General features: G+C 55.6%; 1 protein-coding gene across 3 annotated transcripts; it reads left to right on the top strand.

Annotated features, from left to right (window-relative positions):
- Positions 1-72: 72 nt before the first annotated feature.
- Positions 73-26,614, top strand: LDLRAP1 (low density lipoprotein receptor adaptor protein 1). 3 transcript variants are annotated; one of them, XM_055574086.1, is made up of 9 exons: positions 73-282; positions 10,828-10,970; positions 11,551-11,663; positions 13,615-13,729; positions 19,548-19,620; positions 19,997-20,083; positions 20,596-20,726; positions 22,158-22,192; positions 24,204-26,614. In XM_055574086.1, exons 1-9 carry the CDS (start codon positions 192-194, stop codon positions 24,346-24,348), a joined length of 933 nt encoding a protein of 310 aa, XP_055430061.1. In that variant the 5' UTR covers positions 73-191; the 3' UTR covers positions 24,349-26,614. The 3 variants fall into 3 exon arrangements, with proteins under 3 accessions (XP_055430061.1, XP_055430063.1, XP_055430062.1); XM_055574088.1 differs by lacking the exon at positions 73-282 and adding an exon at positions 1,953-3,077; XM_055574087.1 differs by lacking the exon at positions 73-282 and adding an exon at positions 6,678-6,927.
- The last annotated feature ends 1,358 nt before the right edge of the window (positions 26,615-27,972 follow it).

Below are 27,972 nucleotides of genomic sequence, written 5' to 3'. Positions count from 1 at the left end.
GGGGGCGGAGGGGGCGGGCCCATGGGCGGGGCCTCGCCGGCCCTCACCCCGCCCCGTCGGACGTCGGCGCGGAGCTCGCGCGGGGAGGGGAGGAGCGCGGAGTCCGCGCGCCGCCTGGCCCCGGCGGAAAGTTTTCACTGACGGAGTTTTTGGCTGCGGCGGAGGCGGCAGCGCGGCGGCCGGGAGAGGCCATGGACGCGCTCAAGTCTGCCGGGCGGGCGCTGATCCGGAGCCCCAGCCTCGCCAAGCAGAGCTGGGGGTGCGGCGGCGGCCGGCACCGGAGTGAGTGTGTGCGCGTCCGCCGGGGGCCCGGGCTGGGGATCGCGGCGCACGGACCTTGTCTCCTGAGGGGCCCCGGAGTGGGGAGAGAGGCAGGGCCTGACCCCGCGCCCTGTGGCCCGTGAGCGACTTTCCCCGGCCCTGCGTGGTTTGAGGGTCTCCGAAGGTCACGTCCCCACTCCAGCCCCTATTCTTTTCGGCTGTGGAGGAGGGGCAGGAGCTGGGGGAAGAAACGGGAGCTCGGGGTCCCCAGGTGCGGGCTGCAGGTCGGAGGAGGCGCCTTGCGCGATCCGGGCACCTCCCCTTTTTGGACAGCCAGGGGAGGCGGGAGCTCGGCGTCTGTACCCGGGAGGTGTGGGGGGGAAGGGACGTGGGCCCGGGGGGGATTTGGGAATACACCCCCACCCCGCGCCCCTGCATTCTGGCGCGCGGTCAGCCGCCGGCGGGCGCCCACCTTGTCCGCTTCCCCCAGTCCAACCCACGAAGTCATCTTTTAACTCCCTCGGGCGCCCGGAAACCGACGCAGGTGCGAGCCCGGGCTTCGCCGGTACCTGCTGGAAGTTGGGGGCGGGGCTCAACCTGGGGTCTCAGGAGGTGCCTCCCACCCGCCCTGTCTAGACCCCTCCTCTGGCGGGGTTCAGGTGGCCCGGCCGGCGTCCTGGCTGTGTTGGAAACCTGTTTTTATTTCTCGCACCTCGCCGCTTGAGCTTCCAAAGTCCCTGGGCCCCCAGGCGTAAGGCAGACTCTGCCGCCGCCTCTCCCAGGGGCGTCCGGGAGTCTGCGAGGAACCTCATCGGGCTCCCCCCTCCTCTCCCAGTCTCCAGTTACTCTCAGGGAACCAACCAGTCACCTGGCACCTTCCCCCGCGAGGCCTGAGAAACCCAGCCCAGGTCCCTCCTTTTTCAGGAGGAGTGGCTTGCCTGGGGTCACGCAGCGCCTTACTGATAGATACAGAGCCAAAGCCAGGACTGCTGCACCCTCCCGCCTCCCCTGCCCACAGCTGGGACCCTGGCCTCTCCCGCACCAGGAAGCCCGCTCTCAGTACACTCCAACCGCCTCTGTCTTGGCCTTCCAGGGCTCCACCAGGGGAGCCCGAGTTCCCTAGGCTCAGGAGAGGCCCCGGAGTGCCAGCGTGTCTGGGCCTAGGGAGTCTGCCCTGCCCCACCTCTTGCCCCATTCTGTGGTTCCAGCGGTGCCTGCCTCCTAAACCAAGAAAGACTAGCATTGGGAACGTGGGCTGGTGCCTGCTGGCGGGGCTGGGGTCAGGCCATTAGGACTGGAGGAGGCCAGGGATGCACCCATCTCCTACATTTATGGACTCCCAAAATAGCTCCTTTAAATATTTGTGGGATTTGATCAGAACTTCTGAGAATGATGGTTGGTTCCAATGGGGAAACCCTGTCGTTTTCTCTAGGGATAAGGGAGGAGCGAGGACAGGGAAGGAAACTTAGGAACACCCCCTCCCTCTTCCCCGACTCAGTATGGGGAAAGGGGAGAAGTAGCCACCTTGAGTGGCAGAAAAGAGTTTCTCCTGCCTGCTCTGATCTTGGACAAGTCACTTGTCCTTTCTGATCCTCAGTTTTCTCATCTGCAAAATCAGGATAAAAACTCTAACCTGGCAAGGGATGTGGTTTGTTAGTTTGTTTTTATTTTTTAATTATTTTTATTTATTTGGCTGCCTTGGGTCTGCTGCCAGGGGACTTATTTTGTGGCATCTTTCCTTGCAGTGCAGCGGCCTTCTTTCTAGTTGTGGCTTGAGGGCTCCAGAGTGTGCCAGCTCAATAGTTGTGGCACGTGGACTTAGTCTCCCCCCCTTCCCCTCCCTGCATGCGGGAGTCTTTACCATCTGAGCCACGAGGGAAGCTCTTTTTTTAAGCTTACTTTAAAAAATGTATTTGTTTTTGGCTGCGCTGGGTCTTCATTGCTGCGAGTGGGCTTTCTTCAGTTGCGGCAAGTGGGGGCTACTCTTCCTTGTGGAGGCCAGGCTTCTCGTTGCAGTGGCTGCTCTTGTTGCGGAGCCCAGCCTTCACTAGTCGCAGCTCTTGGGCTCTGGAGCTTGTGGGCTCAGTCGTGGTGCATGGGCTTAGTTGCTCTGCGGTATGTGGAATCTCCCTAGACCGGGGATCGAACCTGTGTCTCCTGCCTTGGCAGGCGGATTCCTATCCACTGCACCACCAGGGAGAGGGCAATGGCAACCCACTCCAGTACTCTTGCCTGGAAAATTCCGTGGCTGGAGGAGCCTGGTGGGCTGCAGTCCATGGGGTCGCTAGGAGTCGGACACGACTGAGCGACTTCACTTTCACTTTTCACTTTCATGCATTGGAGAAGGAAATGGCAACCCACTCCAGTGTTCTTGCCTGGAGAATCCCAGCGACGGGGGAGCCTGGTGGGCTGCCGTCTCTGGGGTCGCACAGAGTTGGACACGACTGAAGCGACTTAGCAGCAGCACCACCACCAGGGAAGTCCACAAGGTATAATAGATTCTTAACCACGGAACCACCAGGGAAGTCTCTCTGGCAGAGGTGTTGAGAAGGTTGTTGACAATAACACTTCCTTCTGGCACCTAACTGGTGGTTTCCTTCTCCCCAACTCCCCTTTCCCCTACTTGTCATGTGGGCCTTCACCATGACTCTTAATGTGGTGGAACAAGTTTGGAGGGGCTCAGAGCCTGTCTACAACTGTGTAGAAAAGGAGAGGAGAGCCCCATTCCTCTTAGGCAGACCCCAGTAAGCCAAGAGTGCCGTCCTGGAGCCTTCTGGACCCAGAGTGAGCTGGGGTGAATCCCCACCTGTCCCTGCGTAAGTCAGTTTTTTGATGTGTAAATTGTCAATAGCAATAGCACCCAGTTCCGTTTTGTTGCTGTTTGATGCGGGTTAGCTGAAAGCATGTGTTGCCGGGCAGAAAGAGTTCAGTGAATGGTGACTACGCTTTTGTCATTTACCTTTGAGGTAGGGTTTTTGCTTCCATTATCGTGTTTGCTCCTGTGAGGTGTCAGAGCAGGGATTCTTATCAGATTCATTTTTCAGATAAAGGATCCTGAGGCTCGGGGAAGTAGAGTCAGTGGCTCCAACATGGAGCTTCCGAGAGCTGGCTCCAAATCCCTAGCCCAGGGGTCTTATCAGTGTGGCCTCATGGACTCTGACCCCGGGAGTGACTGAGGCAGGGCTGGCTGCCCCTGAGGACAGCGGTGGCCACAAGCAGAGGGGGAGGCAGTGGGGTGTGTCTCGGGTAGGAGTGCTGAGGCAGCCTGACGTGGGGTGGTGTCCCAGCCAGGCCTTGGATCCAGCCCTCAAGGTCTGAGCCCTATGCTTGCGTTTGGGGACCAAACTGAAGCCAGTGGAGTTAAGGTTAGACCTGATACTCGCTGTCCGGCTGTGACTTGCTCCTCACCCCTCAAGGTCCTCAGCTGGGATTAGTGTGATCATTGTTTTATCTGCATAGAAACTGAAGCCCGGAGTGGGGCTTGCCTGAGGTCACAGAGCAAAGCCAGCAACAGACAGGCTTCTTTGTCCTGACCCTCACCGCCCCCTGTCTCCCACTTACTTCCGACTTCCAAGAGGGACTCTCTCCTTCTCCCACACATGGCTTCCCCCCCACCCCCCACCCCATGCCATCTCTTTGGGAACCATAAATATTCTATTTCAGTCCCTGGCCAGGGGTTTTCCTTTCTTCCAGTTGCCTGGAAGGCTGACTCACCCCATCCCCTCAATACTCTTATTTCCACAAGGAGTCCCTCTGACCCTCAGGTTCCTCCAGGGGTTGTCAGAGAACTCTGAGAGAGAGAGACCAAGTAAAGAAATCTGAGGTGCAGGTTTCAGCAAAGCTGGTTCATGGTAGTGTAGGGGGTGGGACGGAGGATCTAGTCCTACTTATTTATAATGTTAACTTTGAAAGATAGAAATAAACCCCAAACCACAGTATACTGAGCACCGACTGTGTGTCGGGCACTGATAGAGGTATCAGGGAGGCTGGTGAGTGAGTTCATCTCTGCCCCCTGGGGTAGGAAGTGTGACTGGCGCACCAGTGAGTGGTGTGCTTGTGGGTAGTGGTGACTCCGAGAGGAAAGATAAAGCAGGTGAGGAAATGATAGGCGGTGTCTTTGGGCTCTTCTAGAAGCAGATGCCGAGACAGGGGTCTGAGTACAAGTCGCTTATTTGGGAAGAGATCCCAGGAAGTATTCTTAGGAGAAGCGAGAAGGGAAAGTCCAAAGACTGGACACCATGAAGCCACTTTTCATTGTAGGCAACTGAGAGGCCCCCCCCCAGGGGGAGCTCCAGAGCAGTTACATTTCATCTGAGGGGCAGTTCCTGTCGGTGGCTGCAGGGCTGCTGGAGACGGGAGCTCTTACTGCCCCAGGCTGAGTGGGCATCCAGGCCTCCAGCAGCCAGAGAGCGTGGCATGTCAGGTGGTCTGGGTGGAAATGGTACCCACCTTGGGCTTCCCAGGTGGCACTAGTGGTAAAAAACCAGCCTTCCACTGTAGGAGATGAGGGTTCAACCCCTGGGTTGGGAAGATCCCCTGGAGAAGGAAAGGGCAACCCACTCCAGTATTCTTGTCTGGAGAATCCTTTGGACAGAGGAGCCCAGCGGGCTACAGTCCATAGGGTCCCAATGAGTAGGTCATGACTGAGTGACTTAGCATGGCACGCGGAGCTAAAGGTGGGGCAATGAGAGTGTCAGTGCAGGGGGTCAGGGAAGGCTTCTCAGAAGGTGACACGGAACACAGGTATGAATACAAGGAGGGAGGAATCTGGGAACAGCATGTGCAAGGGACATTTAACTGGCGGCTGGGATTTCTTCTCACGGCCTGGTGGCTGAGGGAGAGGTATGTGGCATGATGGAGTCCAGTCACCCACAGCCCACTGAAAGTGAGCCAGATGTTCCTTTCAGGCGGCATGTGGGGCAGGTTACCTGTTCTTCCTGGGTGATCCTGAGCCTGGCCCGGCTCATGGGAATGGGCTTGGCAGACTGCAGGAGAGAGGCACAAGCACAGCTGTGAAAGTCAAGGCTCAGCAGTGTGGATTCTGAGTCATGCCTAGACACCGCTGAGCATCTTCATCTGCCAAATGGGAGTCCTGATATATCCTTGACTCTTCTCTAAAGTACCACACATGGCTGTGTACACCTTTGCATTTGACCCCTGGAATGCGGGAGACCCAGGTTCGATCCCTGGGTCGGGAAGATCCCCTGGAGAAGGAAATGGCAACCCACTCCAGTACTTTTGCCTGGAGAATCCCATGGAGGGAGGAGCCAGGTAGGCTACAGTCTATGGGGTTGCAAAGGGTCGGACACGACTGAGTGACTTCACTTCACTTTTTCACTTCAGTGACCCAACCAGTCCATCCTAAAGGAGATCAGTCCTGGGTGTTCATTGGAAGGACTGATGCTGAAACTGAAACTCCAATACTTTGGCCACCTGATGCAAAGAGCTGATTCATTTGAAAAGACCCTGATGCTGGGAGGGTTGAGGGCAGGAGGAGAAGGGGACGGCAGAGGATGAGATGGCTGGGTGGCATCACCGACTCAATGGACATGGGTTTGCGTGAACTCCGGGAGTTGGTGATGGACAGGGAGGCCTGGCATGCTGTGGTTCATGGGGTCGCAGAGAGTCAGACACGACTGAGTGACTGAACTGAACTGAACTGAATGACACAGCACTCACACTTGTGATCTGCCAGGCAGGTTCTAAGCCCAGCTCGTGTGTGTACTGATTGCATCCTCACCACATTCCCACCCACACAGTCCCGTGGGACTGATACTATTGTTGATACCGTTTTAAAATGTGGAAGCCAAGGACCAGGGCGGTAAAGTGACCATGAACCCCACAGCTGCTGTTTTTATTTTGAGGGGGTTGGCAGCTTACAGGATCTTAGTTCCCCAACAAGGGATTGAACCCAGGCCCCTGCAGTGAAAGCACCGAGTCTTAACCACTCGATCACCTTTTTAAAAAAATCATTACTACTGTCTTTTGATAATCTTAATAACTTCTGAAATTTGCTTAGCACGTTTCACACGCTGAACCTTTTTTCTGCTGACACTCCTGCAGGACTGAGCCCATTTGTCAGATAAGGAGACTGTGGCCTGGAGAAGCAGCCCCACTCCAGGTCACGGCAGAACTTGGGTCCTCTTCTTGAGATACCGCTCTGTGGCTCCTGAGGCCATCTCCCCAGCAGGCTGGAGGGGACTGGAGGCCAGGAGCCCGGTTGGAGGTTCCCTCCTAGCCCACAGATTTGGCCGTAGCCCTGATGTTCCAGCCATCAACCAGGCTGGAAGGGGCACGGGGGCACCCTGCCCAGCCCTGACTCCCAGGCAGGGGTCCCTTAGTGAGGAAAGAGTACCATGTTTGCAGCTACAAGTCAGACTGGGCATACGGTCCATCCGTCCCCAGCTAATTCTGACAGCAGGTCATCTGTAAAAATCACAAGTTAAAATAGCACAGTTATTACACACTACAGGGCCAAAAATAACCAGGACCGGAACAGGGCTGTGGACTCAGGCCTGTATTTGCCTAGGGGCCTCTGGGAGCACTTCCTGATGCCTTGAGTTCCTCCTGGAAAGGAACCCGTGGCCTCCAGCGTGAGGTGGCTGGGTGGTGAGCGGGGCAGTTGTGGTGGCGAGCCTTACCTCTGTCTTTCCTGAGTGCTCCCAGGTGCTGGTTTCTTCCGGGAGGGCGTGGGGCCTGAGAGAGCTGACACCTCATCAAAGAGATGATTCATGCCCAGAAGTACAGGAGGGGAGGCAGGGTTTACTGGAGGGGAAGAAAGTTCCTTCCTGGGCCTGGGAGGCCAGGGTGATGGGGGCGGGCAGGGAGAAGCAGAATGAGGCCCGACAGTGTCATTGAGCAGGGGTGCACCTCCTCCCCGCTAGATCGTGGAGGAGGCAGACGTGCACGGAAGTCCTTGAAGAGAACACGCTAGCAGGCAGCTGCTCGGTGGTGGGGATATGGCTACGGGAGGAAGAGGAGGAAATCCATACCCAGAACAGAGTACCCCCTGCCAGGACAGAAGAGGCCCCAGGAGGCAGAACCATGGGTGGGGCCGTGTGCTAATAAGCACATTACACTTTATTATCTCATTATCTCATTTTATTATCTCATCAAAGGGTCAGAACAGCCCTGGGAGCTGGAGACTTTTGCTTCTCCCATTGTATAGAGGTCTTCCCTGGTGGCTCAGTTGGTCAAGAATCTGCCTGCGGTGAGGAGACCCGGGTTCGTTTCTTGGGTTAGGAAGATCCCCTGGAGAAGAGAAGGGCAACCCACTCCAGTATTCTTGCCTGGAGAATCCCATGGGCAGAGGAGCCTGGCGGGCTATAGTCCACGGGGTTGCAAGAGTCGGACACGACTTGGCAACTAAACCACCACTGTTTTAATAGAAGAGACAGCTGAGGCTCAGGGAAAGTTAATTGACATACTCAAGCCCAGTGGATTCTAGGATTAAGGCCCTTGCTCTTAACACTAGGATATACCCTGTCAAAGAAGGCTTTCTGGAGGAGACTGGATGGAGGGGGTTCGGTTTATCAAAAGTGAAAGGGAAAGTGAAATCGCTCAGTCGTGTCGGACTCTTTGCGACCCCATGGACTGTAGCCTACCAGACTCCTCCATCCATGGGATTTTCCAGGCAAAGGTACTGGAGTGGGTTGCCATTTCCTTCTCCAGAGGATCTTCCTGACCCAGGGATTGAACCCAGGTCTACCTTCATTGCAGGCAGACGCTTTACCCTCTGAGCCACTAGGGAAGCTCCTTGGTCTAGCAAAGGGAGGGGCATTTCTGGTAGAGGGAGCTACTTGCGAGCAAAGACACAGAAGTGGGAAAGTAAGAGTTACATCATGGGAGGAAGCTCTGCATGATTGGAACCTCTTTTGTGTGTACCCATGCCTGCGTGTGTGTGTGTGTGTGTGTATGTGTGCGCGCATGTATAGATGGAGAGGAGGCTGGGCAGCCTGTAACTCCCAACAGTGCTTGTGGGCGTTACCTGTAGTGGATTGGGAGCTGGGGTCCCTCTGACTTGCTGTGTGACCTTGCACAAGTCCTGTCGTTCTCTGGGCCTCCGTTTTGTCATCTGTCAAGTAAGGGGGTTGGGGTGAGGGTCTCTGAGGCTTGGTGAGTGGCCACCAGTTTACCAGGGCCCTCTTCCAGGAGCCCACAGAAGAAGGGACGGGTCAGGCCAGGGTAGGAGGATTGCAGAAAAATTCCAAGCATTTCAGAGGTCAGGGGGAACTGGGGAATATCTTGACAACAAAGAGGTTGTCCGTGACCTTGGCAGGCTCTGGCCCTTGGAATGGAGGGAGCGGAAGTGGCTTTGGAGAGGGGCCAGGAAAGGGCAGAGCCGGCGGAAATGAGAGTGGAGACGTGAAAATGCGAGGATGTTTGCCGAGGGGCAGGGGTGGATGACAATGGCACCCACTCCAGTACTCTTGCCTGGAAAATCCCATGGACGGAGGAGCCTGGTGGGCTGCGGTCCATGGGGTCGCTGAGGGTCGGACACGACTGAGCGACTTCACTTTCACTTCTCACTTTCACGCATTGGAGAAGGAAATGGCACCCCACTCCAGTGTTCTTGCCTGGAGAATCCCAGGGACGGGGAAGCCTGGTGGGCTGCCATCTATGGGGTTGCCACGACTGAAGTGATTTAGCAGTAGCAGGGGTGGATGAAGAGATGAACAAGGCCATGCCTGAGGGACTGGGATTACCTGCCTGCAGCCTTGTACTGAGAAACAGTTCAAGGCCTTTAAATCCGAGGGAATAGAGCTGCAGTGGATTAGCAATGTCTGCCGAGGACACAGGCGACAGGCCTGGCCGTACCTGGTTTGCCATCCTTGCTCAGAGGGGTCTCAGGTTGAAAGTGGTGGTCTGGGCAGATTCCTACAGAGAGGAAGCCTCAGGAATTAAGAACTGTGGAGGGAAAATACCTCTGGCTGTAGGAACTTCTCCCTGACATTTTGCTAAAGGGAGGGTAGTTTGCCTCGTGGTAAGATAGTATCACCTAGTGGTTAGGAACTTGGGCTTTAAGTGTGACTTAGACAACTGATTGGACCAATTCCTTGTTCTTTGAGCCTCAGTTTCCTCATCTGTGAGATGGGAATGAGAGAATGCTAGCTTGTAAGGTAGTCATGAGTGTTAGAGTGCTGTTTTGCCCTGGGGGTGGTAATGTTCTTGGTTTCTTTGAGGGGAAGGCCCATTTTCTGAGTTCTCATCACCAAACCAGGACTGGAGCACCTCAGGGACTTTCTGATTCTCTTTGGAGGATCAAATGAAATAGACTCCTGGTTGATGGACAGAGGACGGGATCCCTTTGGGAGTCTTCTCAGTGGGGCCTGGCCTTCTTTCAGGGTAGAGGCTTAAAGGCAGTGGGCCAGGGTCCAGAGCTGAGGATGGCGTTGGGGGCATCTCGGGCCTGAAAGCATCCTTGGGGTTGTCTGGGTCGTTCCTTCACTCGGGCATGCCAGCTTGCATGCACCAGATTCCTGTTCACCTGGGTCTCTGCAGAGCGGGGACTAGGAGCTCCTGTGAGTTCTTGTATGACCTGTACCCCAGCGAACACCACGCTTCTCCTCTTGTCCCTCTGCTTGTTCAGGGCCTCTCACGTGGGTGGGGCCAAACAGGGGCCTCTTTCCAGCTCTCCTTCCTTGTCTGTTTCATTACCCAGTGAACCAGGCTCCTCCCCTCTTTCCAACCTTCCTTCCTTCGGTCATGGTCAGAGCTTGGCAGGGTCCTTCCCCTGGATGCTGCTGTGCGCTGTTGCTGCAGCCCAGGCATTATTAGTCTCAAAGAGGAGAGCGGCCTTCCCCAAGGCCATGCAGGTGGGAGGAAGCAGAGCTGGGATTTGAACCCCAGTCTTCTGGAGTCAGGTGGCCTTCATGTCATGTCTTTTGAGCAGTCACCTCCCTGTTTCCCCACTAAGCCTTACCTCACCCCTGCTCTCCTTGGACTGCTGTCTCTTTCCTGGTCTCCCCTCCTCCCTACTTCCTGGGGGTCTGTGGCTATGCAGAGAGAGGAAAACAGGCCAGGCTGGGGCCATGGGAATCACCTAATCTTGAATTCTGACTCCAACCCTTTACTCCTTGGCCTTTGTCTGCCAACTTCATCTTTCTTTGCCTCAGTTTCCTAATCTGTAAAGTGGGAATAATATCCATCTCACCAGATTGCACTGAAGATTCAATAAAAAGCGGCATGGTTTGCCCTCAGAAAATATTAACACTGAAATCGAGAGTTTGGGCTTGAAAATAAGAGTTTGATTCTGGGCTGTTGTACTTGCTGGCTCTGTGGTCTTGGTCATGGGATTTCGCCTCCCTGGGTCTCAATGTCTTTGTCTCTAAATGGGTATGATAAAAGTGTCTGCCTCACAGGTTCTCATGAGGGCTAATGAGAAGATTTTATGTAAAGCTTCCTACCACGGTGCCTGGGATATGCTAGAAAATGTTAGCCCTTCATTAAAGATAAAAATGATAGATAGGGGGACCCCAGTGTCCCTTGCTGGGTCTTCCTAGGAGATGGGGGCTGCAGACGCTGCCTTACCCATCAGGGTCTGAGGGCCTGTCCTCCTCTGCCCAGAGCTGCCTGAAAACTGGACAGACACCCGGGAGACACTGCTCGAGGGTATGCTCTTCAGTCTCAAGTACCTGGGCATGACGCTGGTGGAGCAGCCCAAGGGTGACGAGCTGTCAGCCGCCGCCGTCAGGAGGATCGTAGCCACGGTGAGCCCCGTCAGGGCGGGTTGTGGGAGCTCCAGGGGAGGGGCTAGCTCCTGCGGGGGCAGGTGGCACCCACTGCCTGCCTTATGACCTGAGAGACAGGGTAGCCCTCTAGGACTGATCGCCTCCCCAGCTCTCGAGTGAGCACGTGCCCTCGGAGTCTGCCTCTCCTGGTGGTCTAGGCCCCCCTCAGCTCAGACCCTGGCAGGTACAGCTGGTGGAGTGCAGAGTCCCCACCCTGCTGGACTCTAATAGCCCATTCAGTCCTCAGAGTCTGACACACCTGGCTGTGTGTCCTTGGGCCAGTGCCTTAACCTCTCTGAGTCTGTTTCCTCCCGAGGCGAAACCCTGCCACCTGTGAGGATGACTCGAGGTGCCGTGCTTGGCAGACGGCAGGTACTTCGTGAGCGACCCGTGTCTCTTTTTATCAGAAGAGGGTGTTGACCGAATTATCTTCCCCGTCACATCTCTGCCAGTCACCCGTGGGCCTCACATCAGGGGCTCACAACGGTGGGGAGCCACCCACGAGGGTGGGTCCCAAGTGCGGGCAGGTAAGGCTCCTCTGACCCACGTCTGCCCCAAGGCCAAGGCCAGCGGGAAGAAGCTGCAGAAGGTGACTCTCAAGGTGTCGCCCCGGGGGATCATCCTGACGGACAACATCACCAACCAGCTCATTGAGAACGTGTCCATTTACAGGTACGCTGAGCGTCGCCTGGCTTCCCTCTGCCCCTCAGGGTGGTGGGTAGAGTGCTTTGTCTGAGCCCGGCTCTACCACTGCCTGTCTGCGCGACCCTGGGGCCTCAGTTTCCTCATCTGCATCTGTCGGGTGGAAACAGATCCCGCCCCAGGGGCTGCTGTGAAGCACCGAGCGCCTGGCTCACAGCGAGCGCCTGGCTGCATGGCCGCTGCTGCCGTCACTGGTTGCAGCCGCCCTGGGACACCCCACGCCTCCCGCCTTGTGCTGCTGAGTCAGGCTTGGAGCAGACAGCAGCGCCGTCACTGCCTTTTTCGCTGGGATTACAGCAGCTCAGCTCTGGACATCTGGCCAGGCGTCCAGGGAGGCCTCAGGCGCATCTGAGGCCAGAGCGTAGACAGTTTCGGTAGTGGGTGGGGGCTGGTCACAGGGCGACAGGCCCGACCCTTGGAGCCTCAGGCCATCCCCACCTCTCTCTCAGCTGGTCAGTTGTAGGACTTCAGAGCTGGAAGAGACAGACAACTCAGGTCCATTTTCCACCTGGGTAGCTGAGGCCCAGGGAGGGAATTGCCTTCATGGTGAGGTCATGACTGAGTTGAGCCCAGGACACCGAGGTCAGAGTTGTGTCAGGCCTCGTGTCGCTACACCCTCTTGCTTCATCTCCAAGCAGTGGCTCAGCCAGCTAGAGCAGAGACCAGCCTGGGGTTGGGGTTGGGGTGTGTGGGGGGATGGATGTAAGCTGTGGGGTCGTTGTAGAGTTTCTAGCTTGTGTCTTCCTCTTCCCTTCCTAATTCTGCCTGCCTCCTTCACCCAGCATTTACCTGCTCTGCTGAGGTCTGTGCCAGGTGAGGGGATAAGACCCAGCCTGCCTTCAGGGAGCTTCTAGTTGAGGAGGAGATGGAGGTGGGGAACGAGACAGAAGTGTTTCCCAAGAGGCCAGAGAAGGAGAGGCCTGCCTGGGGTTACCTGGGAAAGCCTCTCCTTGCTGAGGCGTGAAGAATAGCAGGATCTAGTTGATTGATACCCAAAGACCCAGGGCAGTTAGGACAGGGCATTGATACCAAAGATCCAGGGCATTAAGGAGACTGGCTCTCCAGAGTTGGAGAAGAGGCAGCTGGGAACCTGGCGCCCCCTCCCTCTGCCCACTTGGGGGTTTTAAATGGTCCTGATTGATCCCTTTGTAGATGCCTGTGATTGAAGCTGGGGCCACATAAGTCAGGGAGTCTGCAGAGCTCCTGTCCCACCTCTGGGCCCACAGCTCCTCTCCCGACAGGGATTCCCAGGATGACTAGAGGCCGCACAGAGGGATCAAATGGGGTGAGGGGGTGTTTCAAGTGGGGGGAGCTGCCTCGTAGGCCCCCACCCCGCTCCCAGCTCCTTTTCCCCTGGCCCGAGCCCCAGGAGCTCAGTTATCAGTCTCGGTCATCCTGGGAGCGATGGGCCTGGGACTCCTGACCTGTGATCAGAGGGAGGGCAGTTGGGGACCTTCAGGTGAAGGGCATCCTTCTCCCGCTTCCAGCCGGTCAGCACAGACCTCCATGAGGCAGCACGGCAGTGGCTATGGCCCCTGGCCCACTAGCTTGGTGGTCTGTTAGCCTTAGTTTTCTCACCTGAAAAGTGGGGGTGGTACTAGAACCCATCTCAGAGGGCAGTTCTGAGAATTCAGTGAGATGCCGTCTAGAAAGCTGCCTGGTGTGCAGTAAGGGTTCAGCTACCATTGTTTGGGGATGTGGGCTTCCTCCAGTCTTTCCCATCACTCCTTCCTGCTGATGCTGGGTTCCCTCCCCTCCCCTGTCCCGCCACATCTGGCCCAGGACACCAGGCCCAGAGTCCTGCCCTGGTGGAATGGGACGGCAGGCTGTCTGGACCTCAGGGGATACGCTCTAAGGGGCGTCCTGGATGTGGTCAGGCCCCTGTCCCAGAGGCTGCTGACACTTGCTCCTGGCCTTTCAGGATCTCCTACTGCACGGCAGACAAGGTGCACGACAAAGTGTTTGCCTACATCGCGCAGAGCCAGCACAGTGAGAACCTCGAGTGCCACGCCTTCCTCTGCACCAAGCGGAAGATGGTCAGTAGGGGGAGGCTGGGCTCAGGCAGCGGGAGCCTCAGCTTGGGGGCCCTTATGCAGGGGAGGTAGGACCCAAAGTGGGTATCAGTTAAAAGTCTGAAATCCCTGGGAACCTCAAGTGGTTGCTCAGCTGAGAGCTGAGGGCACCCATGCAGGGCTGCAGGTCACCCGGCAGGGTGGACTGCCCGCAGCTGTCCCAGTGAGTACCTGGGGCCCCTTCTGCTCTGTCATATGATTTGATGGATTTGAAGTCTAGAAGAGGTGGTCTGTCCCTGGTATGGTCTGGGGATGCAGGGCCTTACAGAAATTAGTCTTTGGAGACTGGCGATCAGAGGGGCCCAGGGTGAAAGGCAGAGGTGAGAGCCCCCAGAGGACCTCACTGGCTGTGGCCAGAGCAGCGAGAGAAATGGCCCTATGTTGGTACCTACTCAGCTTGTTTCAATGGTCATCTCTAAGGTATCGTCTCGTTTGCTCCTCAGAACAACTCTGCAAGATGGGTGCTGTAACTGTGTTCATTGTTTTTATTTTTAATAAACAAACAGCCTCACAGAGGTTGGCTGTCTTGCTCAAGGTAACATAGCCAGCCAGGCAGAGGGAGGGTCTAAACCCACATTTCTTCCCTCCCTGTGTGACTAAGGAGCCTGGAGCCCCTTACCCATTTCCAGGCCGCCCTGATCACATCTGGCTGGGGCAGGTGGGACCTCGGTGGTCTCTGGGCTTTTGTCTTGAACTTCGTGGCAAGCTGCTGAAGTGAGTCAGCCTTTGGCATTCAAGTTTTTGTTTCTGAGGCCCCCGAGGTCTGAGCATCCACCCTGTAAGGAGGTTCCTGACATTTATTGATTTAGTATTGTCCTCGGTTGATCTCTGTGTCCGAAGCCCAGAGCCCCAGTTCCTGTATCCTAGGGTCCTTAAAGCCAAGGAGACAGGATCTGTTCAGCTCCCCCTGTCATCAGGGACACATCCAGGATGTTCCGATATTGAAGTGGCCCCCAGGCTTTCTGCCGCCCCTCAGGGCCGGCCGTGGTGCACTGTCCAGTCTCCCTCTCTGCTCCTGTAGCCACTTTGCTGTTCTGACTCTCGCCCTCCTGCCTCGCTCTCAAGGCCTTTTGTGATTGGGCCTGCTGGGTAATCCAGGATAATCCCCACCTCAGAGTCTTTAACTTAATCACACCTGCCAAGTTCCTCTCGCCGTGTAAGGTTCACAGGTTCTAGGATTAGATTGTGGACATCTGGGCTGGGGAGGGGTGGGCAGGCGGGCTTCCCTTGTGACTCAGCTGATAAAGAATCCGCTTACAATGTGGGAGACCTGGGTTTGACCCCTGGGTTGGGAAGATCCCCTGGAGAAGGGAACGGCTATCCACTCCAGTATTCTGGCCTGGAGGATCCCATGGACTGTGTAGTCCACGGGCATGCAATGAGTCGGATGCGACTGAGCGACTTTCCCTTTTGTGGAAGGAGGGGGTGCGGGTCAGCCTGCCTCAGGTCCTGTGGAAGGAGCACTGTCGGAGAAGCCAGGCCGGGGGCCTGATCCCACCCTGCGGCCGCGGGTGAGGCCCTGCCCTTCCCTGGGCTGCGTTGGCGTTGGCGGGATGCGGGGGCCGCCTCCATGGCCTCCTGGATTGCTCACTTGGGTCCCAGTTTCCTTGTGCACCTAGTTTCTTCCCTGCAGACTCAGTGTCGCCAGCCGCTCCCCTGGGCCTCGTGATGCCCTGGGTCCCTGAGCTGCAGTGGCTTCTCCCGTGACAGCCTTGTTCCCCACAGAACAAGCTTATTGTGTCCCCATTGTTTGTCTCTTCCTCCGCACTGAGCAGAGCAGGCGCTGGGCAGGGGCAGCTGGCCCTCGGCCATTGCTGCAGAGCAGGGGCTCCCAGCATGTAGGGACTTCCTCTGGGGTGGGGAGGTTGGGGGTGAAAGAGAGCGAATGCTGGCCCAGGGGCTACGGGAGCCTGGCCTGGGGCCAGAGGACTTTAGACGAGCTTGAATGAAGCCAGTCTGCCCTAGGCTGAGAGGTCAGGTTTACCAGGGAAAACAGCCGGCCACTGCTCGGTGCTGACAGCAGAGCCAGCGGCAGAGGGCCGGCTCCTGCTGGACGCCCAGCCCCCAGGCTCTTCGCTTTTCTCGGCCCATTCTCATCTGCATCAGGAGCGGCTGGGTCTCGGCTTGTCCTTCTCCAGCCTTTCCCACCTGGCCTCTCCGATTCCGGCAGGCCCTTCGGAGAGACAGCCCAGCCCAGGGCCGTGTAAATAGACCATCTGACACTCGGGCGGTGCCCTTGTGGCTCCCAAGGCCTCAGCCAAGGCCGGACTTCCAGTGTGTTATGGCCTCGTGGTCTGGTCGCCTTGGAGATCCCGAGACTCTCAGGGCAGAGAGGATGTGGCTGACGAGGAGGAGGCAGAAGGTGAATGGGTGCCCCGGTTTCTGCATCCCTGCTGCCAGCAGGTCCCTCCACAGACGCATGCTGCTCCCTGTCCTGGGCAAAGCTCTGTGCCAGGCCCTGGGGACCCAGGGAGGGAGGCCACAGAGAGGAGAGCCAGGAATCAGTTACTGGCACACAGGGAGCTTGGTTCTCGGGTGGCGGTCACTGTCATGCTGGAGGTCATGAAGACTTCTCGGAGAAGGAGACATTTTGAATTGGGCTTTGAGGGATGAGTAATAAGTGGGAGGAGTTTCCCAGGCCAAGAAAAAGGGGACAGGGTGATGAGAGGGTGGGTGCACTCCAGCCCAGGAGTAATCAGCACGTGCAGAGACACGAGGTGCAAACTTCAGTGATATATTTGGGGGTGGGGGATTCGGATGTCGCTGGAGCCTGGGTGGATGGCACCTCAGGGGAACCTTGAATTTGGATGTTGACGCAGCCCTCAGTCCTTTTGGCCAGTGGCCCAGAGTCTCCACATCCCCACCCTTCCTCGCTGGGCTGCCTGAATCAGCAAGAAGCCAAGACCCACCCAGGGAGGGGCAAAGGGGTCCCTTTCTGGGTCGCCCACCAGTTCAGCTCAACATGGGCGGCACAACCACCAGGCCTCTCTTCCCCGGAGGCTCCTCTTGCTCATGGCCAGGATAAGATTCTCTACAAAGAAACGTTTTTATCTGCCCACCTGGGAGCCCTCAGCCAGCACCTCAGCCTCTGGGCTCGGACGTGAAGGTGCCATTGCCAGCGTCAGTGGGGAGCCCAGGGCTGCAGTACAGGTGGACTCCCTAATTCTACCGGGGTCAGGTGGGCAGGGCTCTTCTCCCTCTCAGGACAGTGGCATCCCCCGGGTAATCCTTTGGTGCAGCAGTTAATGCTTCTGGGCAGCAGGGCTGTGCAGGCACCATTTGGTCTGAGTACCCAGCTGGGATCCTGGATTCTGCAGTCCTGGCCCAGGTCTGCAGCCCTAAGCCTGACGGTTCCCTGTGAGAAGCTGACCGCCTGGTTATCCGGATCAAGACAGGGACATGAAAAACTGGGCAAGGTAGTACTAGGTCAGGTAATAAGACAGACCCACAAGTCAGAGGCATTCAGGAGGGGCGGACACCTGGCATGTGGAATCAGGGAAGGCTTTTCTGTGGGCAGACGTGAACAGTCCTTCCATCTCATGCTGGTGCCCAGATTCCTGCAGTCGCCCAGGAAAATGGGCCTGTCCCCCCTCCAAGTCGCTGTCCAGCCTGGGCTTGCAGCCACCTGCAGGCATCTGAATCTTGAGTTATATTTGGTTTAACTTGCAGCTCGGGACTTCAGGGTGAAAGGGCGGGGATGATGCAAATGAGCAGGCAGATTTATGCAAAAACAGCATCAGGCCTGTGTCCCCAGATTTCCTGGAGGCAAAAATAATGGCATTCCCATCTCGCTGCCACACTGGGTGACCAGCCCTTGCTTGGGTGTATAGTGATCTGACTCTGGCTGGTAATTAGCCCATATTTTTAGTTCATGGGCAATTCTCAATGGTAACTGGGTCTATTAAACTTGATTCAGACGTGACAGCTTAAATTGTAAACAGCTGTGAAGAGTTTCATACTTAATTACCATATTTAAGTTTTGCCATAAAGCACCCGTACTTCTATCAAAAATGTAAATGACGGAGACATTCAAATGAGATTTTATACTTCGTGAAGTTTAATTGGCAGGGATCAGTCAGCTTGTTTAGGGATTTTAAATTTTAAAGAAGAGTTTTAAAGGCAGTAGCCACAGATTCATTTTTCAATTAAATTGAGTTGTCTGGCTGAGGGGAAGGGAGTGGGGCTGAGACTGGTTAGGCCTGAACTTGTTGTGTACTTGAAAGAGTCTGGCACTTTCTTCCCCAGGCCGGGCCTGCCAGAGGAAGCTGCATGTTGCTTCCGGCTACAGCTGCAAGTTCTAGGACTTTCACTCCCAGAAGTCGAGCTGGTTAACCCTGAGCTGAAATCAGAGAGGAAGGAGCTGAGATGAAAGTGGGCTGAGGGTCGGTCCTGGCTGGAGTGTGAGGCCTCAGAGACCTGTCCCAAGGCAAATGCAATCCAGCCAGCATCCTAAGCACCCCTGGAGGGCTCTGGAGATCAGGGTTGTTCAGAGTTGATGCTTGCCTTTAGGGAGCACCCAGTTGGGGTGACATAGGCAGGCAAGCATGGGCTTTGCTGGTGTCTCAGCGGTAAAGAATCTGCCTGCAATGCAGGAAACACAGGTTCAGTCTCTGGGTCAGGAAGATCCCCTGGAGGAGGGCATGGCAACCCACTCCAGTATTCTTCCCTGGAGAATCCCCATGGACAGAGGAGCCTGGCAGGCTATAGTCCATAGGGTCACAAAGAGTCAGACATGACTGAAGCGACTTGGCAGGCAGGCATGCAAACTGTTAATACTTCCGTATGATGTCACTAGAGAGAGGTAGGCAAGGCTGTGGGAGCCCAGTGCCTGTGATGTCATGTGACGTGGCATGGCATAGCATGGCATGACGTAAGAGGTGATGACATTTAAGTTGGGCTTAAAGAGGTGGATGGGAATCCTCCAGAGGTTGAGGGCCAACATGTGGCCTTTCTTTATAAGTAGGTGATGGCACTGGATGGTTTTAGTCTTCTGCCCTGGGCCCTTATTGACATCTTGCTCCTGCCAGGAAGTGACTTCCCTGGTGCAGATGGTAAAGCGTCTGCCTACAGTTCAGGAGACCCAGGTTCGATCCCTGGATTGGGAAGATCCTCTGGGGAAGGAAATGGCAACCCACTCCAGTACTCTTGCCTGGAAAATCCCATGGACAGAGAAGTGTAGTAGGCTACAGTCCATGGGGTCGCAAAGAGTTGGACACAACTGAGTGACTTCACTTTCACTATCCTGCCAAGAAATAAAGAGCCTTTCTGGCATTCAGTTGCAAGCCCCTTTGACCCACCATAGTCCTGACCAGAGTCTAACCTGTGGCTCATTCAGGTAGTGGCGGGAGCCCTTTCCCAACTCTGGCTTTTCTGTTCTGTAATTCTAAGGGGTAAGTTACTATGTGAAGTCCTCAGGTCATTAGGGAGGACTTCTTGGAGTAAGTAAGCCTGACGGTTAATTAATTGCATTTAGGAAAACTCAAGGGGGAAGGAAAAAACATGGAGGTGAATAGCCATTGCCAAGGTGAGGGGTTGAAGTACCGGTGGGAACCTTGGCTGGGCTCCAGGTAGTGATGATGGGGCCTCAGCTGCCTGGGGAAGGTGTGGCCCCTTTCCTTACAGGCTGCTTTGGTGATGGGGAGGGGCTGGGGTTCTGCCTCCACCCATCAGACATTCCAGAGCCAGGGTGGGCCTGGCCTGGAGTCCCAGGGCCTCCAGTGGAGACTTGCTGTTACTTGCCTAACACTGTACCCCTCCCCCGACTCCACTTCCTGTTTTTTAGGCCCAGGCTGTCACCCTCACAGTAGCCCAAGCCTTCAAAGTTGCCTTTGAGTTGTGGCAGGTATCCAAGGAAGGTGAGTCTTGTTTGTGGATGTAGCAAGTGGGTGGTGGGGGTGGGGGTGTTGAAGAAGACCAGCTGAGCAGTAGGGGCAGGGCATATGGTAAAAGGCTCTGGAGTCAACTTCATCTTCATCACGTACGTGGTTTGTGGCTTTGGCCAAGTCCCTGCACCTCCGAGCCTCAGTTTCTCCATCTGAAGAATTGGAAACAGCTGTCTCCCTCCCCCAGGGTTCTTGAGTAAATGATATATATGCCGAGTTTCTTTCCTCTCTTCTGGAGACATGACATCTGGCTCCCCTGAGATGGGCCACAGCCTGCCCCTGCCCAGAGGTGGCTAGGGCTGGAGTGCCGGGTTCGGGGACTCCCAACACGCTGTGCTTGGTCCCACAGAGAAGGAGAAGAGGGAGAAAGCCAACCAAGAGGGAGCAGACGTCCTGGGCGGGGGCCCCCAAGACAGCGCCCCTTCGTTGAAGAGCCGTGAGTCTTGAACTGGGGAAGGGGCCTGCCCTTCATCCAGAGCACCACCCCCGCCCCCGGCCACCTCCCTCCTGGGCCGGGGTCAACTCCTAGGTTCTAATTTTTATTTTTTTGTTAAACTAATAATAATTATAGATAAATTAGCAAATATAGGTAAAGGGAAAAAATGACTTGCTGAGGTGCATGTCCAGACATATCCAGATATGTCTGCAGATATAGAAATCTGGGTATACGTCTCTCCCTCCACACTTTACAGAACCTCAATGCCTGTTGTGAATATGGGTTCCAGTCTGAATCACGAGTGGGACAGAGCTTCCCACCCCGTGGGCTGCTGTGCAGCTGCCTCAGGAGGTTCCAGGGTGGGTCTCGGTGGTCTGGGTGATGGGCCTGGAAAGGCCATGCCCAAGGAGGGAGTTAGGACCAGACCAGCCCAGGAGACACCAGGGTGGGGCCCAGAGGCTGGGCTGAGGACAGGAGCCTCCCCTCCCCCTGATGCACCTGACCTCTCATAGTGGTCGTCACTGGGAACCTGCTGGACTTTGAAGAGATGGCCAAGGCCCCGCTGTCCACGGTCAGCGCCAACACCACCAACACGGACGAGCCACCGCGGCCTCAAGCCTTAAACAGCAGCAGTGTTGTCTGGGTGAGTGGTCATGGGGCCTGGGGATCCCCCACGGATCCAGCGAGCTTCGGCCTTGTCCCCGGATGAGGCCTACGGCAGCTCCTGGGCAGGCCCTGGCACCCACTTCTTGCAGGCCTCTAGAAGGTCCTGACCCTAGCAGCACCCAGGCACCGGGTAGGAGATGAACAATGTCCCTTTGAACCTAGGGCTGCGTTGCCAACAGGCTTGGCTCCCAGCAGCACTGTCTCCTCACAATGCCTGGCCTCTTGGCCCGAGCATCGAGCTCTGCCCACTGCAGGACCAGCCAAAGGCCCCCTTGTTCTCACTGTGGGCCGTCCTCTCCTGACGCCCCCTCCCCCTCGGCTGTCTGAGTGAGGAGCCTGAGACTCAGGCAGGCAGCCTGGCCCTTGACTGGCTCTGTGACCTGGGGCAAGCCCCTGACCTTTTCTGTCTCAGCTCTTTCACTTCCTCAGTGATGATCATGACCTCTGCCTGAAGAATTTTCCAGAGGAACCTGATTTTTTTTTTAATTAAAAAATTTTTAATTCATTTATTGATAATTTCAGACATGAAGTATTACAAAAACAGTACACAGAATTCCTGTTCCCCTTCATATAGATTCCCCAGTTGTTAACATCTTACATAACCGCATTACAAAGATCAAAATCATTACCATTGATACAGCACTGTTATATAAGCTACCAGCTTTGATTCCCTTTTCTCCACTTGTCCCTCCAGTGTCCTTTCTCTGGTCCAGGATCCACTGCAGAAGGACATGTTACTTTACTTGTAACATCCCTTTAATTTTTAAAAATGTGGACCGTTGAGGGACTTGAATAACTGCCAAATCCCACTGCCTGTTGGGGGCCACCCAGTGTCCCCCGAGCGGGCACCATGAACTGGTCTGGGAGCCAGCCTTGCCACCTGCCTGTCCCTCAGGAGGCTGCGGAGGGAGTCTTGCCCAGTTTTTTTTTTTTTCCCACCTAGGCTGTGGGATTCCTGCCACCAACTATCCCTCATGAGCTTAGAATCCTGGCTCAGCTTTCGAAAGTGGGTAAAAGCAAGAAAACCTTCCCCCCACTCTCTCCCTCTCGGATCCGGAAAGCTGCAGAGATCATTCAGTCCAATCTCCTCATTTTATAGAAGGAAAAGCTGAGTCTCAAAGAGCAGTGGTGACTTGCCTCACTAAGGTGTCGCCGAGTTGTGGCAGAGCTGGGAACTGAACCCCCGGGCCTCTGGGCACCCAGGGGCCCTCTCTCCCATCCCAGATTTGGGTCCCTGTGCTGAGCTGCTGATGGCAGTAGCCAGGGGGAGGCCTTCCTGTGTCCGTTCCCCCAGGGGCCCGCCAGACTCCTCCCGTCCTCCTGCATGTTCGGTCCCCGTAGCCTCCCAGGGCTGTGGGCACGTGCTCCCCCTCTGAGGGCTCTCATCTCCTGCTTTGTTTTCCCCAAGGAGCTGGATGACGGCCTGGATGAAGCATTTTCAAGGTAACATTAGCTGGGCTCCTGATGCTGGGGAAGGAGGCCTGGTGCTTGTGGGGGTGGGGTGGGGAGCTGGCCTCCAGGGCTCTTTGCTGTGTCTGAGAACATGAATTCTGACCTTCTCCAGAGGGAAAATCTCAACTTGAATACGTCCAGGGGCGGGGAGCTCACTGCTCAGCCAGGCCTGCTAAAGTGTCCTTGCTGGTGAAATCCGAAGCTATTTTTGCTCATGGCTGCTTGAGCCCAGTCTGAGCTGAACTGAGCGCAGTGTAGCTCGTTGGCTTGCTTTTCCTGTGCCTGGTGTGGCCTTCAAAAATGGGCTTTTGGTGCAGGTTTTCTCTGCTCCCGAGGTTTTGCCTCTATGGAAAAGGGCAGGCAGGGAGAAGGCAATGTTAAATTAAATCCACTGCAGACCATGGGGTCGCTAAGAGTCGGACACAACTGAGCGACTTCACTTTCACTTTTCACTTTGATGCATTGGAGAAGGAAATGGCAACCCACTCCAGTGTTCTTGCCTGGAGAATCCCAGGGATGGGGGAGCCTGGTGGGCTACCGTCTCTGGGGTCGCACAGAGTCGGACACGACTGAAGTGACTTAGCAGCAGCAGCAGCAGCAGCGTTGACTTGAGGTGGGAATGAAGCTCATCAGGAGATAGGTGGTCTAGCCGGAGGCTGGTGGCATTCCCCTTTTTACCAGGATTCATCTCTGTCCACGGCTACCTTCAGCTCGGGGACACACCACCACGAAGGTGGGCTGAGGAGAGGCCTGGGCAGCTCAGGGTCCCAAGTCAGGCCTTCCTTTCTCCCTTGGGACCTGCAGCAGCCCCCTGTAGCCGTCCCCCGTTCCCCATCACCTTCCTGCCAGAGCCAGTGGGAAGCTCGGCCCAGCACTGGTGGGGGTGGGGAGCGGCAGGTGTGGCCCCTTCATTATTCTTGTGGCCATCTCTCCTGCTTCGTTGGCTGACTGCAACCCTCCTGTTTGAAGGAAATCTTTCATTTGCTTTTTCCAGATTACTGAAGTGTCATATGCCCTTAATTAACAACTTTGAAAATCAGCAAAGCATTAAACAGGAAATAACACCATCCCATAATCCCATAGCCCAGACTTTGGGGCTTAACTCATGCTGATCCTATACATATGCTTTTTTTTTTTTTTTTTTGCCTTGATCAGCTCGTGATATTTGTATTTGGGGATCCTGATTTTTCACTCTACACTGGTATATATCAGGAACATTCCTCCAGGCTATTAAAAACTCCTTGTAAACACCTCATTCATCGACTGCCTCACATTCTTTTAAGGATGTGGCCTGTAATTAACTCTCTGGATTTTTTTGACATTTAATTGTGCCCCTTTTTGAATTTACTTTGTAAACGGCGCTGTGTTAAACATAGTTAGAGCCAGTGGTCTTCCATGGTTGCCACAGGCCCCCTCCCACGCACGCCCCTCTCTGCCCTGGCACAGCTGCCCTTTCTTCTCTTTCCTGGGCATTTCCTGATGGAGCCGTGGGTGCCCTGGCCTCTCTGTGGTGGGAATGCCACTGCCTGCCCCACAGTTTCCTGAGCCACTTGACCCTCAAGGGTAGACTCTCTGGTTAGAGGTTCCACCTCTCCTGGCATCTGGGTCTTTCTTTCTTTTCTCCAAAAAAATAATTTTATTTATCATTTTTGGTGCAGTGGGTCTTCGTTGCTGCAGGAGCGCTTTCTCTAGTCGTGGCGTGCAGGCTTCTCACCGTAGTGACTTCTTTCGTTGCAGGGCATGGGCTCAGTAGTTGAGGCACGTGGGCTCAGTTGCCCACGTGTGGGATCTTAGTTCCCTGACTAGGGGTCAAACCTGTGTACCCAGGTGAATTTCTGACCCCTGGACCACCAGGGAAGTCCTGGGTCTTTCTTCTTTGTCCCTGAGTCCTGCCATTTGCCCACCCATGCTTTCTCGCTTCTGACCCTGGTGTTGGACTGTCTCCTTGGGCCCCCACCAGTCCCTTGCCTGGGCCCCCAGCTTACACAGCTCTGCCTTGCAGGCTGGCCCAGTCTCGGACGAACCCTCAGGTCCTGGACACTGGACTGACGGCACAGGACATTCATTACGCCCAGTGCCTCTCGCCCGTCGACTGGGACAAGCCTGACAGCGGCGGCGCCGAGCCGGACAAGCTCTTCAACTTCTGAGGCCTGGGGCTGGCGGGACACGTGACAAACCAAAGCTCCCCACGTTTGGGATGGGGGCCAGCTGCTGGACCGCTCCCCCCACCGGCCACCCTTCTCCAGTCGGCAGCGCTGTCAGCCTGAAGATCAAAGCTGCAGCCAGTCAAGCAGAGGGAAGGAGATTTTTTTTTTTCTTACCCTGTTCTTTCTCTAAGAACTAAAAGATGCCTTGAATATTTATTCAGTGACTCCTGGTTCCAGAAGCTGGTTTGGCATCAGGCACGAGCGCAGTGTGATAACCAGCTTCCTGCCCTCTCTCGTGTGAGCGCTGCTCGCTGTGGGTGTCAGGATGGTGACCAAAGCATTTCTCGTTTCTTCTCTCTGAGGGCCCAGATATCCCTGAAGGCGCCTGCTCCTTACTGAAAGGAGCTGGGTCCTTCGTTTCTGCCACCCTTTGAGCACGGGAGGGCCCCGCAGCCTCGGGAGAAGACGCTTCCTCCCGCTCGCCTTCCCAGCAGGCCCCAGCAGGCTGGGGCTTGAGCTCCTGGCCCCGGGGGCACTCAGAGAGACAGGGGCAACCGCTGACCAAAGACAGCACGTGGCAGGCCCTTTAGAGCAGTCACCGCAGGTGCGGGCCCCGCTCCTCGATGGTGCCGTGTTGTGTAGAGCTTTCTTTCTGCCCTTCTTCCGAGAGAAGGGGCCCAGAGTCCCCGCGGAGGGTCCCCACCAGTGCTGGGAGCCAGGGTAACTGGCTGCTCACGGGCTCCTCGAGTCTGCCTGCGACAGTGGGGTCGTCTGTGTGGCCGCCCCACCCTGCCCTTCCCCCTCTGTGCGCTGCTGCTGGGTCTGAGCCCCACCTCCCCATATTCCTGAGATGACTCGCGAAACCTAACACCTAGATTTGTTCTGCGACTCCTTGGTCGCAAGTTTCAGATGAGGAAACTTGAGACCACACATGTGGAAGAAGTAAGAGTCGAGAGTAGAACCCAGATCTGGTGCCAAAGCTGCCTTCTCACCCCCACCTCTCACAACTCGCACCTCCTTTTTTTTTTTTTTTCCTCTAGCTTTGTTGTCCTCCCAGGAACCAAAAAGCCCCAGCTATTTTCTGACCAAAATGTGTTTCATAACAAACCATCTGGTGCCTTTACACACAGAACTGGCATGAGCCTGTGTGCCCTGCTAACTGTCTTGCTGTTGATTTCCGTGGAAATGGAAGTGTTTGAAGTCTGCTAATTCAGAGGGTGAAACAAAACCAAACTTCGTAAGCATCACGCAGTTCCTTCCTGACGCTCCAACCCCAGGTCGGTGCCAGCAGCCGCCTGTCTTCAAAGTCTACCCTCCTCCCCTCTCCCACAGGGCTCCCGGCAAAGCCTCCAGCACACCCTCCATCCTCAGGTGCCTCCCAGGCCTGGCTTTAACCAAGCTGAAGTCCCTGGTGGTAGTTGGAGCAAGTTACACCAGCCTAGGAAACCCCATTTTTTTAGATTTTGCGTATCTAAACATTGGAGTCAGAGCACAGACAGAAATGCCTGGGTAAGACGTGGAGTGGGATTGTCTATCAGAATGTGGCCCTGGCCCAGCTCCCGCACCCCCCCCGCCCCACTACCCAGCCCAGACCTCCTTGGTGTCAGCCCGTGTGTCTGTCATGAGGCAGCAGGGATTGGGCTTGACACAGGCCGCCCTTGGCACGAGGGTCCAGGAGCCCGGAGAAGGGCCGTGCTGTGTTTGTGTGACTCGCAGCGGGGTCTTCATCTGGTCCCCGGCCAACAGCAGTCAGCGTGCTCCCTGTGTGTCTGCAGATAAGTTTGTGCTTTACTTGGTGTTGCTGTAAAGGAATTCTAAAAAGGAAAAAAAAAAGTAATAAATGTTCTCTTTTTGAAATACAAAGAGCACTCGGCTGGAGCAGCCTCTGGCGGACCCTGCCCTGGGGTGGTTGGAGCGGTGGTGACCACAGGCCCAGACATGGGCAACGGTGGTCTGTGGTCCCGCAGATGAAACCGACAGGCCCTCTCTTCATTGGCCGATGGGCTGTGCGAGGTCCTCTCTGGATAGCGTAGTGAGCTCAGCCCTGGAGAGGTCTCTGAAGGTCTAGGTCAAGGCCCCTAACCAGGGTCTGTGACCCCTTGAAATATACATAGCCACACATATATTTTTCTTGGGAAGGATGTCAGTCATTTTTCTCGCCCTCTCAAATGAGGCCATGATATTTATTCGTTTGACAGACTTTGTGCTAAACTCAAACCAGGCCTGGGACTTAGTGCTGGGGACTAAGCGGTCCAGACACCTTGTCCATGTGGATTCAGGACACTGTGGCTTGGGTGATTGGGGTTGGTGGAAAGTGTGTTTTGGTGACTTGGGAGACCCAAGGTCTAGCTCTGGCTTTGCTGCCTGGGGCTATGACTCTGGATCCGTGACTTCTTTCCTTGAGCCTCAGTTTCCCCATCTGGGAAAAGGGTACAACCATCACGACCCTTTTCTGCCTCTCTGGGTTTTGTGGGACTTGAGTGACAGTTACCATATTGTTGGTGATGGGCGTAGATGGCTCAGAGGTCATCTCAGAGCAAAAGCCAGTTTGGACCAAATATATTTAAGGAAGTCAAAGTAGAAGTGATAACGGTGGCCACCGTTAACTGAGCTCTCTTTCTCTGTGCCCATGGCTGTGCCAGGCTCTCAGCTCTACCTCATCACACTGCTTCTCTTGAGCCCAGGTGGTTCTCGCTCCCTTTCCTGCTACAGGCACTGAGGCTGTGGGCCATGCCGCCAGAACTCGGCAGAGACACACAGCCTCAGGTCTCTGTGACCCTCCCCTCTGCCGTGCCCCGGTCCCCCCAGCAGGCACGTCTGTGGTCATATCCCCTGTGGCCTCCCTTCGAGCCTCACAGAAAGGCCACCATCTTCAGGCTCCGGGGCTGGGGGGGGGGGTCTCCTCAGACATTTATCTCTTTGTCCCTTTTAAACGGTGATAATAAAAGTCTCCAGAATGCAGGGCGGAGCCCTCTGATGTCAGCTCTCGGGCAGAGCGGCTGTGAATTCTGAGCGGATGGGAGATGACGGAGAAATTCTCTCCTTTCTTCCTCTCCCATAATCTGAAAAGACACCCAACAAGTTCATCTTTCGGTTTAAATTTGGCCAGTGCCTTTAGTCTCCGGATGTCTCAAATCATGAATCCTGAGCACCCGCCATCTGCTCTTTCATGCATAACGGATGAAGCCACGGAGAACAAAGTCGCCTTTCAGATTTGATGTGACCTTCAGCTTCACTGGATAGATGTTGGGGTATCCTCTCCCCAGAGAAGAGACCATCCCAATTAAAATCTCTCCAAGGACTTGCTAACAAATCCAGAGAAGGAATCTGGGTGAATTCCTGTGTCCTCGGTTCCGGTCTGGGGTCTGTTCACCTGGCCTTCCTCCCTCTGCTCCTCCCTGTTCTTGGAGCACCCAGGCGGCCTCACTGTTGTCAGGGAGTGAGCTTTTCTCCAAGGCTCACATGTCAGGCCCTGTCAGTCCTTTACACCTAACATCAGAGTTATTAGTGCCCCACCCCCCCAAGCCATGCCAGGAGCTGGGTGGTCCTAGTACCACTTTGAAGATGGGACAATTGACCAGAGACTCCCAGCCAGTAAGGAATGGACCTCGGATTTGAAACCTA

This window comes from Bubalus kerabau, chromosome 3 (genome assembly GCF_029407905.1).
Source record: "Bubalus kerabau isolate K-KA32 ecotype Philippines breed swamp buffalo chromosome 3, PCC_UOA_SB_1v2, whole genome shotgun sequence".
Taxonomy (NCBI): Eukaryota; Metazoa; Chordata; class Mammalia; order Artiodactyla; family Bovidae; genus Bubalus; species Bubalus kerabau.
The sequence above is the reverse complement of the archived record's forward strand: the minus strand, read 5'-3'. Positions and strand labels throughout refer to the sequence as shown.

Bases quoted from the DNA above. Each gene is read 5' to 3' on its own strand.
- LDLRAP1 (XM_055574086.1), top strand. From the start codon at position 192: ATGGACGCGCTCAAGTCTGCCGGGCGGGCGCTGATCCGGAGCCCCAGC. The intron at 10,971-11,550 runs GTGAGCCCCGTC...GTCTGCCCCAAG, and splicing joins TCAGGAGGATCGTAGCCACG to GCCAAGGCCAGCGGGAAGAA. The intron at 20,727-22,157 runs GTGAGTGGTCAT...GTTTTCCCCAAG, and splicing joins ACAGCAGCAGTGTTGTCTGG to GAGCTGGATGACGGCCTGGA.